Source organism: Anarrhichthys ocellatus, unplaced genomic scaffold, assembly GCF_004355925.1.
Source record: "Anarrhichthys ocellatus isolate YVR2014 unplaced genomic scaffold, GSC_Weel_1.0 scaffold17, whole genome shotgun sequence".
NCBI lineage: Eukaryota > Metazoa > Chordata > Actinopteri > Perciformes > Anarhichadidae > Anarrhichthys > Anarrhichthys ocellatus.
Window position 1 is genome coordinate 3,687,498 of NW_022280047.1, and position 18,194 is coordinate 3,705,691.

The window sequence follows — 18,194 nt, forward strand, 5'->3', positions numbered from 1 at the left end:
AGAGCCAAACTACGAGTTTGATATGTCACTTTTTTGTTTTTTTTGGAGTGCAAATGATTCAGTCGGCAGAGTTTGGAACACACTTTAACTAAGTGTGTGAGAGGACAGGTGGATGGACGGGTGTGAAACGAGTCCCCCGTCCCTCTTGTCCCAGCTCCACGGAGTCTTCAACCGCTTAGTGTTATTTCACTAATGGCGCAGCAGCCTCCACTCTGAGGGGGAGGGGGGGGGGGGGCTTGACTATCAGATTACTGTGCAGAACACTGTGCAGAGAAAGCACACTCCAACACAATATGCACACACTGGCGGGAAGTGGGAGTCAGTGAGGTGTTCAGAGTGACGGAGACATAACAGCCATTAGGGAGTTTTAAGTGATATCTCTGTAGGGCCACCAGCAGTCCCCGGGTAGCACTAATGGTGTCCAATAACGGTAATGGCTAGTGCCTACAGCCGCTTGGGCTTTCTCTGTCATCCACTTAACAACATATCAGGTGCGGCGACAGTTTGAGCACACGGACCCTTTAAGCATGCACACTAGAGACATAAACACACAACTAGTTTTTATAGAATATTGGAGCCAAACAACTAGTTGATAAGCAGATGATTAATTTGCAATCATTTTGATAACAGATCGACTGTTTTAATTATTTTTTTATAGCAAACATGCCAAGCATTTGACAAGACTTACATTGTTGTAAACAGTCTGTCAGACAAAGTGTGACACTTTTCAGTATTTTCTGACCTTTTACAGTCCAACGAGTAATCGTTGACAGATATACGTGTTAGTTGCAGCTCTAAAAGACATATTTGCTGTTGTGATTATTCCCTTTTGGGTTAATGCCTCAGTGCTGACATATTAGAGTGCTCCTCCAGGGGTTGTGTGTGCTAGGAGTATTTTGTCAAAAAATAAAGCAAAAAAACAGGGCAATAACTTTCATAAAATATACAAAGGTTTAAATTCCCAGAGTGATTGTTTACCCTGTTTATTCAAGTAACAGTCAGCATTATGCTAGTAACTCACTAATCCAATGAACACTGAATATTTTCAAGTTATTACAGTAAATAAAAATAGACATTCTAAAAAGAATATGACAATTAAAAATAAGAAAATCTGTTAAGAAAATCCAAAGCAGAAAAACCTGCTTTAAATATCCAGTCTGAATATTTTATACATCTCCGTTAGAACTAAAAGAAAGGTAAAAGGTACAGAGGTGAAAACTGTCAACACTCTAATAGTCGCTCCTGTATTATTTCTTCCACAGGAACTTCTCATTAGTCCTCCAGAGACTCTTGCCCTCGTCTTCTGCAGACCTACCTCGAGCTGCAAAGTTAGTGTTGATGCAAACCCTCTGCACTTCCGCCGGGTCCGTTAACCTGTTGATGCTCTCCTCATTCCCCTCATTCAGGATGTCCCAGAAGTCTTTGCGACTGCCCTTTGGTACCACCTGGTGTACAGGTGGTTTGTTTGGAGAGTCTATGATGCCTGCTGAACCAGAGTCCGTATTGAGAGTGATTCTGGATGGAGGAGGTGTGGCGAGACACGTGCTTACTGACATGGAGGAGGGAGCGGGGGGTGTTTTTGGGGTGCCCCTCCGTTGTGCACCTCTGGGTTTGGGTTTTAACAGATCGTCGAGAATCGAGGTGTCTCCTATCAGATCTGTGAGGAGGGAGCGATGACCGCCGGTGGACTTGGCCTGTTCAGGAGGAGAAGTCAGAGAATTCTCTCTCTGGCCCTGAAAAGGTTCACTGGTCCCGCAGGACATTTTCTGCTCTTTCTCCCTTCCCTGTGCTCTGGGTTTGGATAACGTGGTGGACCTGCCATGGCTGAGGTCAGGAGAAGAAGGGATACGTCTGTCTGTGCAGTTCTGGAAAGCCGTAGCCTCCGCAGACCCCAGACCACTGCTGCTGGCCTGATCCAAGCCAAGACCACCACCAGCTCTGAAGGCTCCAGAACTAGAAACACTACCCCTCTTTGTCCTCTTATGTCCTCTGGCACTGCAGGCCGTCTCCTCCTGCTCCTCTGACTCAAGGCTCGGAACATCACTTAAAGGTTCTAGCACATTCTTTTCTGGGACGTTTCGCTTTTTCTCGGGTGATAGAACATCGTTTTGTGGGTTTCTCCGCTTTGTTTGGGGTTCGGGGACATCATTTTGTGGGTGTCTAGACTGTTTCTGTGGCACGGGAACATTGTGTGAGACTTCAGGCTTAGTTTTAGGTTCAGGATTCTTCTCGGTGTGTTTAGGCTTTCTCTTGGCTTTTGGAACATCCCTTGGTGGGGTTCGGCTGTGTGTGTGAGATTTTGCGGTCTCTTTGAAGGATGTTGAGGAGGTAACAGTTGAAGAGGAGGTCTGTGCTGAATCAGGTTGTGGGAAGTTGTTTGTGATGGTGTTGGCCAGGGCAGGGAGGTTCAGTGAAGTGTAATACTCTCGTAGACAGGCCAGTCTCCGGGTTGAGTTTCCTCTCAGAATTTCCACTGCAAACTGATGGACTGAGGAGAATTTCAATTTCTCTGCCATTTCCTCCAGCTGCTGCCTGCAGTACACACGAGCACACAGAGGACGCAGAGACGGAAATGAGTGTGAAAAAACATCCACGCACAGAAAAAACAGGTTATTATCACCTGCTTATATCCTGTGAATTTAACACTATGTTCACACACGCACAGTTAGCACGAGGCCTTAACCTGGCACATGTGAGCATAAAGTAAGATACATTCAATCACAACATCTTTTAAAGAAAAAAAAAACACAAAGCCTATCCTGTTAATCTGATATCTTGCAGGTCCGTCAGGCCTGGCCTAAGATGAAAACGTCTCCACATATTCAGGCTCATATCCAGACAGCCATTCAGTGTGAGGAGTCATTATAACTTTGGTCCAACCAGACTTGGGGACAGAACTACTTCAAAGTCACCGGTGGTACAGCAGCATTGTGGTGGCGTTACTATCAGTTGTGGCTTTCACTGGAAAAACAATAAATAAAAAGAAACAGCAGTAAAACACAAAATCCTGTGGATTTAAATCCGTACACAGCGAGGTTAATTGAGGGGATATAATATGACTAGTGTGTATTTTCACTCCCTGGGGAGCCTCTGGGCAAAGATACAGTCTTCTCCAGTCTTCTTGGGAAGTGAGACTGGAGCCATAAAAGTGTCTGTATACGAGTGTTTGGGATGGGAAGGTAGGGGGGTGCGGCAGGACAGAGGTGTGTATTTCAGTACCGTGTGTCTGCACATGTGCGTAAATGCTTGTTAGGACGTGTGTGTACATCGGTGTGCGAGTCCTCGGGCAATCATTTTTGGTTCGTCTCGGGAGGGCTGTGGTTGTGGAGGAGAAAAACTCTTGCACTGTTGGGCCTGAACATAACTGGGTAATCTTTGGCATGATGCTGGGAAATAGGTGGGTAGGAGGGAAAGCTCAGAGGTGGTCTCTGGCTAAACACACACACACACACACACACACACACACACACAATTCCTGAGGCCCAGGTGGGGGCGCTCAACACCATATCTGTGGTCACTTTTGGCCTATTTCCCTACACTGCCAGGAATTCCTCTCTTCCGACCTCACTCTTTACACCCCCTTTCCTCCACTTGCCTGATTTATTTTCATTAAAAGCATGCATGCCCCCCCTTATCTGAAGTCACTTTTCCTTCAAGTCTACCCATGACTTTGTTTTTCTCCCTCTCAGCCTCCTCATTGCCTCTGTTCTTTCCTCTTCACCTCACCTCCTCGGAGACTCGTTCAGTACCTGCGTATGGCCTGGGGAGTCTCTCCGATGATGAAGGTGGTGTGTCTGGTGTGGTGCACACTCTTGCCGACGAAGGTGACTGGATGGTCCACACTGGGCTTCTGCGGTCTGACAGGAGGAGGGCAAGGCTGACTGTCTGGTGGGCTCGCCGACAAGCTCTAGTACAATCAAACAAGAGATTTTTTTGGCTGAGACGTGGCGGGCTTATGTTGACATGATAGTGGATGTTAACACGCTTTGAAAATAGCTAACCTGCACTGCTGCAGTATGTGTTTACATCCACTCTCACTCACAGTGAGCATGTGTGTCTGATACAGCGTTGGCAAGCCTTATCCTGCATGCCAATATGCAGTTGCCAGACACGCTTTGGTAGAAAACAGGCCTAAATGTCACAGTTTACAGCGAAGTTTGTGGAATATTAGATGAGTAATCCTCCAAAAACACATATTCCTGTTAAGCTCTTCAAATGTAATTTGATTTATCTAATCTAATTTAAGATGGCAAGATACAACAGCAATATCGTATATATTTGAAGAACCACTGAACCAGACCAATGTTACGGCGGTATGTACCTCTTGGGTGCCTAGAAGGTGATTAGCCGGGAGCTGAGAGTACATCTTGCGCTCAAACACGTCTCGTGCAGCAGCTCTGCTGATCCTCTCCTCTGCTTTGCTCCCGCCCACCATGCGCTGGTTAGAGTGGGTGTACGCCACCTCGTGTACACCCCCTTTAAACAGAAATAGACATCATTCATGTTAAAATTCATGATAAAATGTATTGGCATATAAGAAACAGGTATTGAAGAATAGGTTTCTCACCTAGCACACCGTCGATAGTTCCATCCTTTCCTTTGGACGCAGGGGACGTCCGACTTCTCAGATTTGTAAATGAAACAGCTTTGGGCATCCCTGCTTCTCTCTCCGTCCTGTTGGTCGTTGCGGCTCTTCGCTCACCTTTTGCCGACTCAACTCTGGATCTGGTCTGTGGAGATGTGAAGTGACATCCCGTAGATCTCCCTTTCTTAACAGGAGTGTGTTCATCTTCCGAAGACGTGAATGTATCTATGTCTTCTGTGTATTTGGATCTGGCCTTGCCCCTAACACTAGCACTTTGCCTCTCTCTCCCACGGTGACCTCCTCTACCATGTGAATTTAAAGGGTCCCTCTTGGGCCACGTCTTTGCTTCTATGTCCAAGTCCTCAGATTCATCCGAGTAGCCCTCAAAGCGGCGCGCTTTTGGAACTGGAGTTTTGAGCTTGTTCGGTTTCTTTTTGTCCGGTGAGAAATTTTCATCGCTTTCCTCATCGAGTGTAATTTTCTTATTTGTCCACCCTTTCAGGCCCCATCTCTTTCTTACAGCATCATCACTTTGTTTTAACAGAGGAAACCTCTCTTGTCTCCCTCTATCTCCATCCTCCCTGTGTTCTCTGTCTGAACCGCTAGAGATGTCCAACGTTTTCAGTCCCAATTTAGGGAGACAGATTGCGCCATTTCTAGTACTGGAGTTCTTGCAGATGCCAGAGGAGGTACTCTCCATCTTTTGATCCTCAGCATCATCCTCGGAGGGACTTTCGTCGACACCCGGACTACTGTCCCCTTCTGCCAACTCTGGTTTCTCTTTGACCCTTTCGAGGAGCCTGGAGAAACCGTGCTGGAGGAGACTCATTCGACCAGGACCAGTGGCAGCACTCCCACCCATGTTGCCATCCACTGCACTGGGGCTTGATGCCTTCCTCTTAAGACCCTGCTCATCCTCATCCTCTTCACTTCCACTGCTGAAGTCCAACACCCCTCTGGGGACCTTCGATGCACCTCTTTTCTCCTTGGCTGGTTCTTTATCTGGTACCGGGCCGTCTGTAGGCGGAGACTCTCCAGGTTCCTTAAATAAAAGGGTAAGAAAAGTAGCGACAGATTGGTATAGAAAGCGGGGCATGTATTGCGAGAGAACAAGGAATTAATTTGAATTAACTGTATGGGAATGATTTTGCTACACAACAGCACAAATAGGCTGCACACTCCCTTGTTTGTGCCATCTTTCAGTGGACCAGCCCATGTGAGATTATATTGTGTAGTACAAAACAGATGTTCGTAACAATAAATATCAACGTGACATGTCCCCCCCCCCCCCCCATCACGGAGTAACAAGAATAAAACATCATGACATTTCCTGGACTTATACGAATGGGCCTTTATGGGAACGACCACCAATGTGATTCTAATTTCACAAAATTTGCCAACTAGATGACTCTTCCCCAGTTGTGCTGCACTAGTGTGCGTGTTGGTGCCTACACGCCTCGGGCCTTTCCCTGTGCGTGTTAAGGCACCCCAGTGGATTCTGTATTTTTGAAAGAATCTGAAAGGCCTCAGTGGAGCAGCAGCCCTGTAAAAAAAAAAAAAAAAAAAAAAAGGGCCGAGCTGGGAACGGGATGATAAGGGGTATCACTGTGTAAATAAATAGCTGAAAAGCAGAAGATTGGCGTCAGTGTGGTCTGCTCCTTCCATTAGGACAGATCAGTAATTACACACAGCTGTTTCACACAGCAGGCAGAGAGAACCTCATCCTTCAGTTCTGCTAAAATACAAAGAATTGAGTTTAAAAATGTTAGGCATTCAAAACCTCCATAGAAATTTCTAAAAATACTATGTTCAATATGCTGCAAACACTCACTTTAAGCATATACTACTACTTAAAGGGAGCTTTAAAGTCTGTGGACGATGATACTGTGACATAAAGACAGAGTATTGAGCTTTATGCTGAAGATATGGCGACTAAAACAGGAGTGGTTTTAGAGATTTACATTTTTTTAAAACTTTTTCCTACTATAAACAAAAGGCCCCATATGAATCTATTGTAACTGCCTGAACTCAAGCTGACCACAACTGCTGTAAGGAAACTACAAACTTTTTACAGCCACCTTTAAAAGCCTCCAGCAGCGCAAGTATGTGATACTGACGAGAAAGATTTTGGCCAGATTCTCACTTTCTCCATGTTCTTCCTGTAACATAATTCATCTCATTTTGACAATTTTGTCATAGTAGAAGCATTTTTCCTCATAAATGGGACGTTTTGGAATAATAAACCAGAAAATGACAAGACAAAGAAGAATGGAGGAAGCAATAAAGAAGAGTTGAGCTGAGGCGGAAAAAGTTTGTAATGAGATCGCGTGAGTTGGTTGACTGACGGACAGGAAGGACCCTGTTTGAGGTATCGTTCACATGGGAATGGGAGGAGGAGTGGGTCGCCCAGGGGGAGACGACGGAGTGAGCGATGGGAAGACGAGTGCCCTTATGTTCTGGGTCTCTGAGAGCAGCAGAGCTACTCACGCTAACTGCCTTCATCTCCTCCTCCTCCTTCTCTTCGCCCGTGTGTGTGCTGCTGGTCATCACACCGGCCTCCACTCGTCCTTCTCGCTGAAAGTGAGACACACATTTATCAAAACATATTGTACAATAACATCAATTGAATTATGTTACAATCATCAACAAAAGACTATCTTTTAGTTTTCATTTTTGCTAGTTATAGTTTTATTACCAGCACGTGATATTTTTAGACGTTCTGATACTCAAAAACAACAGTAAGTGCAACATGCCTCTCTTATTCCTATATCAGAACAAAAATACTTAGAGTTAAGGGTGTCCATTACTACACGACACATTACTACTGCCACATGACCACATACGAGTACATTCTTGACCGTTTTGTGAGACTTTGCATTGTGACTGGGGACATGAATCAGCTGGAGGCGGTGAGTTCAGACGGTAGGCCGCAGTAGAACATCAAGCAAGCAAACAGTAAAAGGCGTGCAGGCTATCTAACCTCTAGTATCTTCCGGGTGAGGCATGTCCCTTTGGTCTGCAGCCTGAAGAGGTTTTTGATCCCAAACAGCTCCCCCTTGTGGATGCCATGCCCCCGCACTGCCTCAAAGTACCGCCGCGAACTCTCCTTGCCCACAACTGAGCATTGCAATTGCTGGAGGACGGGAAAGGCGGCGCAGAAACAGTACATTACTGACAGAGATACTGACACAGAGCACTGAGCTCATATTACAAAGCACTGGTAGCAATTCAGTATTTTTCCCCATATTATGTGATTTGTGTGTGTGCGCGCGCCTATAATGACCTGGTACCTGTTTGTAAACTTGTCTGAGGTAGATAACCTCCTCTACAGTCCCCAATGAGATCAGCCTGAGAACAGTCACGTCCCTGCACTGGCCAATACGATATGCCCTGAAGACAGACACAAACATATCAACACACAGGCATCATGCATACAAATAGTAAAAAGCCTATATGCTTGCATGTGAATATGACTAATGACTAGGTACGCTTTACTGGCAGCTACACCGCTTTTTGAAGCCAGTTGAGAGAAGCAGCAACAGAATAAAATACATTGTAAATTCAAGACATGGCCAATAACCTACCTGTCAATAGCTTGGAGGTCATTGGCTGGGTTCCATGTGGGGTCGAAGAGCACAACCACATTAGCCCCAACGAAGTTAAGACCAAGACCCCCCGCCCTGATGGAACAAAGAGCCCGTTATCTGCAGATTCAAGGTTTAAAATAGGCACCACTACTGGTAATAAATAAATGGGAAATCTGAGAAAATACTACTCATATGATTGCTATTGTTTGACTAACATGGTGGAAACCAGGCAGAGGTTGATGTGAGAGGAGCTGTTGAACTCTTTGACAATCTGGAGTCTCTCTTTGGCTTTGGTGGCTCCGTCCAGCCTGCTGTAGTCCAGCCCCTCTGCCATGCAGTAGCTCTCCAGCACGTCCAACAGCTGACAGGTCCAAAACACAACAAACAATTAAGGAGGGTTCAAAGCACTACGAATCAACCGTGTAAAAAAAACTGACAGCTCTACATGCATCATGTGAATTCACTCATCGTCGAGGTTGAAAGGGTTTGTAAACGCTAGACTAACAAATGTAGAGTAAAACTAAACAGAAAATCCCCAGGCCTAGGTATTTATAGATAAACCATACGGGTCAAAACTGTGTGGACTCTATGATTACCAAAAAAAGCAAAACATAAGCCACGAAAATATGACCTCATAGCAGCCAGAAATGTTATCATACCGTCTCTGGTGACAGCAACCATTAGACTCTGCAGAGTGTAATTGTCTTTAAAACTCTAATAGCCCTTACTTATGAACCCAAAGGCTTATTAATCTGTGTTTCAGAAGAAAACCATGCATCCTGCTACTATTTTTTGTGCTGACAAGTAATCTGCTCTAACAGCAGTGGCAATTAAGGGCCGTGTGTTCAAGCCTGTTGTTGTGTTGAAAGGCTGAGTGGATGAGACCGAGTGTAAAGCTCAGTACCGACCAAAGATTTTGCGGCGAGACGAAATAACGTTTAGACCATTGCAGTGAAACACACAAACATTCTGATTTCAATAAACACAGCTCTCACCTTGGTTGAGAGAGAAAAAAGAAGCACTTTATCTCTCCTCTGCAGGTAATGTTTCAGCAGCTTCTGCAAAACCTGAAAGGAACACAGATTTGTTGAAACGGCCAACGACGAGCAGGTGACTGAGCCTCCGTTCCCGAATTATACCTTCATCTTTCCACTGTACATCGGGTCCGACAACGCTTCGAATGCTTTGTCTTTGCATCTCTGCACAAAGTCTGGAAACTTCTGGAATACCTTTGCACAGATGGCACCCACATACTTCTCCTGGGAGACACAAAATCGTTGTTACGGTGAACCAACTCCAGCACTAGAAGGTGTGACCTCAGTCTGTAAAGAAACTGTCCAGGAGACATCTCTAATGAACCAGTGTAGTAGATCGGTTATAGGGCTACCTGTTTCTTGCTGGAGCCTGCAGTGGACTGAAGCAGTGCTGTATGGTTGGCAACCTTCCTCAATATGGCCAAGTAACTGAAGTACAGCCCCTTCATTTGCGCACCTTCCGCGTTTCTCTGCAATAAAATAAATCGATATTATTAATTATTTTAACCATATGAAAGTTTTTCATTCAAATGCCAAGTTAAAAAGGGTCAGTTGGACGATGGTAACAGGTAAATGTTGCGTTTTCAATTGCAGTACGCTGTATCTAAAAAGTAGAATGAGTCAGCGCCGCTTAGATACTAAAGGGCCAGTTCACCTGAATCACACAGAGAAATATATTTGTCTGATTTAGGGAATCTGACCCCCCTAAAAAATGTTCACATACGAGTCAATTATGAGATGGATTTCACTCATTTATGTGGAAAACAGCTCAACCCGTACGAACTTAAACCCATTACAATTCCCGCGACGGTGAAAGCAGTGCACTGACTTCGTAGCAGCAGCTTCCGCGGGTGCGTCCGCTTTGACAGTCACATTTCTCTGAAGACCTCAGCATTAATGTCACATCTTCAGTGTCCAGCACCGTCTGATACACAGTCTGCTGGAAGTCCGTCAGAGAGCAATATACCACCTGGGAGAAAACACAACATCACAGAGTTTCTTTTGAGTGTTGCTTTCAGACTTTATAGAAAGTCATCTGGATATTTACGATGACGGATTGTTGTCGTGTAGCTGGTGAATTTGTTTCAGGAGAAGTCCGGTTTGACTTCAACAAGCTTACCCTGTCATCCTTCTTAGGCAGCTGTTCCCCGATGAGAGCTTTAGTCCTTCTGAGGAAACAGCGGGAAATCTTCCTCACCAGGGCCCTGACAGTCTTCCTCCCTGTAGCTAGGGCACGCTTGGTTGCACTGTGCCTCTGCCCTTGCTCAATCGGATCTGAAATCTCGTTCTTGAAATTTCCTAAGCTGCCGAGACAACCAGGTAAGGCCCTGAATAGAAAGAAAAAGTATTTAAAAGGTAAAAAAAAGCTATTTTCAGCAATCACATCACTTCCTCAACAGGGAACAAAATGACTGAAATCTTCTAACTACGCAAATGACAAATGTGTTGTAACATAAAAGTCTCTTAACCTACCAGTCCATGACACACCACAGCTCCTCGAGGTTGTTCTGTAAGACGGTGCCAGTGAGGCCAACTCTGACCTGATGAAAATAGACGTGCAGAGCTAGCATCAAAAGCATGGCCCATGCTAAGCTAAGCTAACTATGTTTTAGCAGCTCATCGTGATTGTGATACAATTCAATCTACTGCCAATGAAGCAGAGACGAGGACGGCCTGAGAGAAGACTTTACACAGAGTTGAGTTAAACGACACGAACAAAAAGCTCTCTGACCTTACATTTCAGGTCCTTCATGGCCTGAGTGATCTGAGAGTTTGGATTTTTGATCTTGTGGGCCTCATCCACAACCACAGCAGACCAGTCTATGCTGCAAAAGAGAGGGCAAAGGTATGTTTTAGTCACAGAAAAAAAATACTATGACAAAAACGAATTGATCACATATTTAAGCACACAAAAAACACGTAATTTATTATGTTTGATGTGTATGTGTGTGTCGAGCATGGTTCCTACTTATTAAACTGATCCAGACAAAGGCGCAGAGTTTCATAGGTAGTGAGAGCGATCTCGATGCGCCCCTTCTTGATGCGAGCCAGCTCCTCCTCTTTCCTCAGCCCGTGGACCACCACACACTGGAAGTGGCCCCATGTGTCCAGCTCATCTTTCCAGTTATAAAGCACCGACAGCGGGGCCACAACGAGGAACACCTAGAACAGATCATGGAGATACCCAAATTGTGAGGATGAAACAATCAATACTCATATCTGTCGCTGCACATGATTGAATGCGCCTGGTAGTTTAAAAAAAATAAAAATAAACTGTTTATTTACCCTACACATTTTTTACAATTCATGAACTGTCCATTTGTAACTAGCTTATTTCAATACTCACTTTTTGGGGTCTACTTTGCTTGGAGGACTTCTGACTCCACAGAAACTGAGGCCTGTTGTTCTCGATGTCCTCCCACGTGCCTGTTTTGTGCAGTACAGCAGCAAGGAAACCAATGACCTGAGACAAAATCATAGAGGTGGAGAGACAGGCATGTGAGAAAAGCATGCAGACATAATTTAAACAATTCTGAACATAGACGTGAAGCTAATGTACTTTGTACCTGGACAGTTTTTCCCAGGCCCATGTCGTCCCCCAGGATACAACCTCTGGAACAGATGTAGTTGTTGTAAATGAAACTGATACCTTCTCTCTGGTAATCCCTCAGGTATCTGTTGATGGTGTAGGGGACTCTGTCCCCATCAACATCACTTAACTCTAAGGGGACACATAGCCTGGTGTCTGTGACGCTGCTGGGAAACAAAGGTTTCTCCTGGGTGAAGTGATTGGGGCCTGGTCTCATGAGTTTCGAGACGGGTACAGCTTCCTCCTCTTCTGCATCTTTACTATGGTCGGTGAACACCACCCAAGCTGTGGTTTCACTATCATGAGAGGTGGTCAGTCTCTTAATGGTGGTTTCTCGCAGGGAGCCATCTCTCGGGTCAGGAGCCAGACACATCTCACCTTCAAGCCACGTTGCTATAAAGTAAGAACAATTATTAGTTAACTGTTCTTAGCAATATATATTTCAAAAAATACTTTACCAAAGGCACACAGATAGTTTGGATATTACTGGGGTGTGTTTAAGGCAGCATTAGTGTGATTTGTAAGTGGGTATAGTTATAATAGACAGGAAAGATAGCAAAACATCTCTACATAATAAAATACCATATTTTCATGAAGGGATTGGGGATGCATTTTCCTACCATTATATTCTCTAACGTTACAATAGACTATGAAACTTATAGCATTCTAGTTCATTCCATCTAAACACGGGTGTGTCCTATCGATCGAATCAGTCTTATGACTGAAGAGTGACTAAGTTGTTGTCCCTGGTGGAAATATGGCTAATTATTAGCTAGCCGCAGAGGCTTTGAGCAGCCTTAGAGTTGTGTAAACCAGTGTCCAGCTGAAATGTAGCAACAGGTAAAAACGTGCATTTCAAACCTTTTTCAGCTGCAGAAGATGAAGCCATGTCCTGCCTCCTCTTCTTCGTGTGGAGGAAAAGTCACTGTAGCATGCTAGCTAGCTTCATTAGCCTAACTTAGCTAACCTATAGAGCAAAAGACAGGGCGGCGACAAATGTAGAACGAGAAACCGAGTGTTGGCTTTTACTTTATCATCCGTTTAAGTTCATTAATTTGCCGAAAAGGCACAGGCCCATAGACTGTGTGTAAGAGGGAGACAGACACAGCAGGAGCAGCTGCAGCTCCACTGCTGCTTGCTGAATGTTTATCTATTTCAACAACGAGTAACGCACTTTCGACGCATTTCCTCGATTTCAAATACAATTTAACGTTAAATGTCTACTCTAAAAATGACAAATCACGTAAAAAATATTTTCTAAATATTTAAAGTCTGTTTCAGTCGCTTTCTTTCCCTTAACAATTATTTCCGTTACACAATAACAATATCAGGAATTGTGGTGAAAGTGCTGGATAGAATCTAAATTATCTTTTTTTTGATGGAAATAATATTAAAGTTGATTCACTAAAAACAATATTTGCATTAAAATTTGAGGAGAAGCGAGTAACCAATTTAGACTAGGCCTATATATACATAAATAAAATAAAATGATATGTGGATGTATTGCTGCTGCTCACAGTACTTTGAAGTTTTATGCTGCACATTCATAATGTGTCATTATGTACAAAATGGGCCTACATGCAAATTGTAAAACGTTGTCATCCTATATGCAGGCTATTTCATAATAATATAACTGCACTATCGTAATGTCATGTGCACTTACTGTTTGGAACAATACTGTTACTCACATGCTTATTTTTATTCTGCATTATACTTTTTATACCTTAAATGGCTTCTATTATTTAAACCATTTCTATTTAATTAATATAGTCTTATATAGTGCCTTACTGTCGCGTTTATTGCCAAGTGGCTATCGGGGTAGTCTTGTCACAAAAACGTAATTGACTGAGTGAGCACTGACACCGAAGGCAGTCTTATAGGGGAAACACAACAGCATCATGCAATCAACCAATATTGCTCAGCAGTCAAGAGAATAACACGCTGACCCCTTCAAAATCGCATTCATGAGCTAACTTCAAATCACATTCATGAGACAATTTGTCTAATTTCAGATGAGAGTTTCGAGGAAATTTACAAAATAATTTCACTTCAGGTTAACAGCACACCACCTCAAGGTGTCACTCAGAGAGAACCAGGACATTCTGATTTAGCATTTCAAAATTAAAGCCCTTTAAAATCGCATTCATGAGCTAACTTCAAATCACATTCATGAGACAATTTATCTAATTTCAGATTTGAGAGGAAATGGTGCAAGAAAGGTGAAAGAAAGGAAGTAATTCAGTATGAAAGACCCGAGACTTGGTGGTCTTGGTGGTCTGAAGAAAATACAGAAATACAGAAAAAGCAAGGTGAAGATGTGTGTTTGTCTGTCCTTTGGGGTGGACGTGATGGCCATCAGTGACTTTAAGGTTGTCTGTTGCTGTGCAGAACAGTCAGTGTAAACACACAGTAACACCGTCTCAGTTCTCCATCCCCGATTTGACTTTCCCTAAACGTTGGCCGTGGCTCTGCAGATGAGGCACAACTGGATCTGCTTCTCGCCATGGTACACTGCCATACAAAATTGTAATTTTTTGTTCCTGTTTTCTCAACACTGGGAATTTATAGGGCAGCTGTCGCAGATGTTCTCATAAAGAAAGCCCAAACACTGATGTCAAACGGTTTACATACTGCACTGGATCTCACACACACTTGTTCTCTCACTGAACCACAAGTCTCTGGCCTCATTTACAATAATACATTACCGCTCAAGCAGATAGAGTTGGGATAAATAGATCATTGGCTGCAGATAAGTAGTTCTCAACAACAGCCTTTTCTCACAGATGACTAGTTGAATTTGTTGAGTGACTACGTAAAGTGGGCTGTGGTCGGCTTTGGTTTGATTTTCTGAAATGAAGTGCTGGTTTGGTTGCTTGCAGGGACTAATATGTCCCATTTTAGGAAAAATGTTTAATTCATGATGTGACACAATGGATTTTAGCACTCCAGCTAATAACTTTTGAAAGAAAACCTAGAATTTAACCACAACTGAATTAATTTACCCTGCGTGGTCCAAATGTAAAAATCTCTTTCTCTCTATATATATATATATATATATATATGATACAAAACACAAAGGTTTTCCGTTTGCATTCAAAAGAAAAAAAGTTTTCATGTGGAAGAAAATGTATTTAGTCAACAAATCTATTCAGCTGCTTTTAAAGAAGCACCAAAGTAGTAACACCACAGTGTGAACTAAAATCCTGCATTCAAAATTGTATTTTAGTGAAAGTACAGAAGTATAATCAGCTAAATGTACTGAAAGTACTCGTAATGCAGAATAGTTTTACATTATTTGTATGTACAGTAAGCTATATCCTATTTTTGATGTATTATTGATGTATATATAGAAGAATTTTAATGTTGTCAAAGTAGAGCTGTTTTTTACTAATTTATATTACATTACAGTCATTTAGCAGACACTTTCATCCAAAGGGACTCACATTTCTACACCGTAGGCACAGCTACGGGAGCAATTTTGGGGTTAAGTGTCTTGCTCAAGGACACATCAACATGCGACTAGCAGAGCCGGAGCCGGGGATCGAACCGCCGATCCTCTGATTGAAGGATGGCCCAGCCGTTGGTTAGTTTAATCTAAAATGCATCATATTTCATTTGTAGATTTGTTTTCTGAAGAATGTAGCGTGGTAAAAAGTACAATATGTCCGCTGAAATGTGGTGGATTATATTATATACTATATATACTATATATAGTATTAAGAAAAATGAAATAGAAAAAAACTCAAAAATAAATACAATACTACAAATACTAAAATACAATTACTTCACGTCAGTCTTAAGCAGCCTCCATGCAGTTATTTGTCACCACTGTTATTCAGTAATGGTTGTGTTCATAACACAGCTATGTCAGCTTTGTGGTTATTTGAGGGGCCTCTTTAATTACGGTCAACTTCATCCCATTTTATTCATAATCTTTATAAACTGAAAGGGAACTGTTTCATATTTTATTCTAATCGGGTCAGGAGGCTGCATTCTCTGGCATCCACCATGAAATTTCTCCACTGGCTTTCCTGAGACCCACCTGGATTGATTTAAATAAACGTATTTCTTTGGACAAGGTGTTTCCTGCAGCCATACAGCTTTCATCTTTATCTGATTCATTTGGCTGAATCAAGGTTTGAATAGAATAAAACATAGTGTTTGCTAAACTTCTGTTGTTGGTCTTAATCAGTGGTTGGAGAAGAAGACCTGAATGGAGGTCTTGTCCAGCTCTCGGGAGCTTGGGAAATATTCCATCTGTGTTCCACCAACTCTCCCTCTCTCTCTCATGAGTCAGAGGATCCGCTACGGGCCAAAAGCAATTACCACCATGCCAAAAATGACAGTTTCAGCTTCATAAGCATTGATTGCAGAGATGGAAAATGAGGTTGATAATTCAAGCTTTTTTTCCCTCTTTTTTTTCATTTGTCTTCACTCGCTTGCTTTCCTATCCAATTCAATAATGAATTCATGGTGTGAGTGTGTCTCCACTTAAAGAAACTGAAAACAGTTGGATTAATATGACGTTACATGTCTAAGATCAACATATCACACATGGTTTTATTGGTTATGATGTTTTGGCTACTTTTTCCACCTCTCATCACTTGCCGCCTAACTTGACTACAGTAGTTGGGACATTGTTATAGTAAAAACAGTTGCATTTGATAAAATCCAATGATTTGTAGGTGAGTTTTAAATATTTTTACTCTATGACACATTTGTGTTACTGCATGAATGGCTGCAAGTTGTTTTTTATTTAATTTTGTGATAAGGCTTTTGGTATTGCCTTCCTTTTTTAACAATTAAATAGTCGTTTGACATAATAGCATTGTTTGTGTCCCAGACATGTTGACGTGATGACATCTCTAGAGATTGGACCAGTCCAAGTCTATTTTGTTTTTAAATGCAGCTATCATCTTGTCTTTGTCTTATTTATCAGCCCATTCCAGGGATTCCGAAAGTGGGGCTTGTCACCATAAATTGTGTCTATTCAGCAAAGCTGGAGACAATAAAAGCACTGCAGTGCTCTTTAATTAAGTTTTTTGAAAACTTTGAATCTCTTCCAAACATGTTTGAACAGTATCTAGTTTTTTTCTTACCCCACACCTCTTGCTGTACGCTCTTTCTTGTTCTCTATTTCTAAGGTATTCTGTTACTCACAAGGCCTAATTAAATGAAAACCTCTGAGCACTGATGGTTGAATTCACTCTCTAGGTCGCAGAGCTCTGAACTACAAGTGATGAAATGGGGGACCAGAGAGAAACCACTTACTTGATCTTCTTTTCTGGCACTTGTTACTGTGCCACCTGTGCTTGGGGAATCCTGCCCCTGTTAACCACGTTGGGGCCACAGACAGCCGCGGTGGCACAACTGATTCCTCTCAGTGAGTTGATACGCAACATAGAAGCCTTTGATTGACCCGAATTTGATGGCTTGTCTCTTTTGTCCTACAGTGAGATGGAAAACTCTGTAGAGCAACATATTTACGGTCAAACCGACCCTCATTACACTGCAACCCCGTAAAGGAACCTTTTGTTCGTCTACTTCGGCCACATTAAGTACATCAACCAGTCCTGTGCATGTGTACGCATGTGTGCATATGATGGGTGCATCCTTGTGTTTGTGTGTTCTCCACAAACCCTTTAAAACAGCTTATTAAAATGGCTGACAACGAGTGTTTGACCACGGGACAGAAATGCAACTGGAAGAGGGAACAGCCTCTGATTTTACTCCATTCTGGTCACAGCCACCCTCCTCCTGCCAGGCATGGCGGACGGGCACAAAGTGCTTGGTCTTGGAATGAAATATCTGGCCGCCAGACAATATTTCCCCCTCTTCCACTCTTCTGAACCACCCCTAACCAAACATGAACACCGACAGGGACTCAAAGAGCTGCATGACTGCACTTCCCAACAATGAGGCCACACAAAAAGCACCAACTCAGCAGAACTGGACGTCCGTTTCTCAGGCGTTTAAGCATGCAATTATGTTCCCCTCCACTCCCCACTTCACAATCAGGATCGGGGGAGTACAACGTGGTGTCTGTAGTAGTTCACTTCCAACAGGGGAGATGTGGAGACAAGGGCACATTGCTGTCTTGATTGGGATGATTTTGTTTGCAGCAGGAGTTGTTGTGTGTGATGAGAGATACAAGTTGAATGGGGCACTTGTGTGCGTGGGTGAATGTGTGAGATTGCTATGTGTTTGTGTGGTTGGGAGATCACATTTGAATGTGACCCTACAACTTCATGCATAGGTGTACCAGAAAATAGCTTGATAATAGTCTCAAGGATGATTATACTGAAGGAGTTTTGTTTTTGACCACTGGTACTGTATGCATAATTCTTTTACGTGTGTGTGTGTGTGTGTGTGTGTGTGTGTGTGTGTGTGTGTGTGTG

The 18,194-nt window shown here is 43.1% G+C and overlaps 1 protein-coding gene across 2 annotated transcripts; it reads right to left on the minus strand.

The window, feature by feature from the left end:
• Positions 1-967: 967 nt before the first annotated feature.
• Positions 968-12,931, minus strand: ercc6l2 (excision repair cross-complementation group 6-like 2). 2 transcript variants are annotated; one of them, XM_031856608.1, is made up of 20 exons: positions 12,658-12,931; positions 11,774-12,189; positions 11,554-11,670; positions 11,176-11,369; positions 10,939-11,032; positions 10,680-10,747; positions 10,327-10,534; positions 10,036-10,176; positions 9,560-9,676; positions 9,312-9,431; positions 9,168-9,239; positions 8,388-8,533; positions 8,170-8,265; positions 7,876-7,975; positions 7,566-7,718; positions 7,073-7,159; positions 4,568-5,627; positions 4,322-4,476; positions 3,750-3,907; positions 968-2,532 (listed from the first exon to the last, which is right to left on the minus strand). In XM_031856608.1, the coding sequence occupies exons 1-20, from the start codon at positions 12,683-12,685 to the stop codon at positions 1,248-1,250; spliced, it is 4,815 nt and encodes a 1,604-aa protein (XP_031712468.1). In that variant the 5' UTR covers positions 12,686-12,931; the 3' UTR covers positions 968-1,247. The 2 variants fall into 2 exon arrangements, with proteins under 2 accessions (XP_031712468.1, XP_031712469.1); XM_031856609.1 differs by lacking the exons at positions 11,176-11,369; positions 11,554-11,670; positions 11,774-12,189; positions 12,658-12,931 and having other exon boundaries at positions 10,944-10,967.
• Positions 12,932-18,194: the final 5,263 nt, after the last annotated feature.

What these genes read in the sequence shown, in the direction of transcription:
- ercc6l2 (XM_031856608.1), bottom strand. Translation starts at nt 12,685, where the DNA reads ATGGCTTCATCTTCTGCAGCTGAAAAAG. An exon ending in TGAAGGACCTGAAATGTAAG is followed by an intron (nt 10,748 to 10,938) that starts GTCAGAGAGCTT and finishes TATTTTCATCAG; the next exon opens with GTCAGAGTTGGCCTCACTGG. An exon ending in CAGGCTCCAGCAAGAAACAG is followed by an intron (nt 9,432 to 9,559) that starts GTAGCCCTATAA and finishes TGTGTCTCCCAG; the next exon opens with GAGAAGTATGTGGGTGCCAT.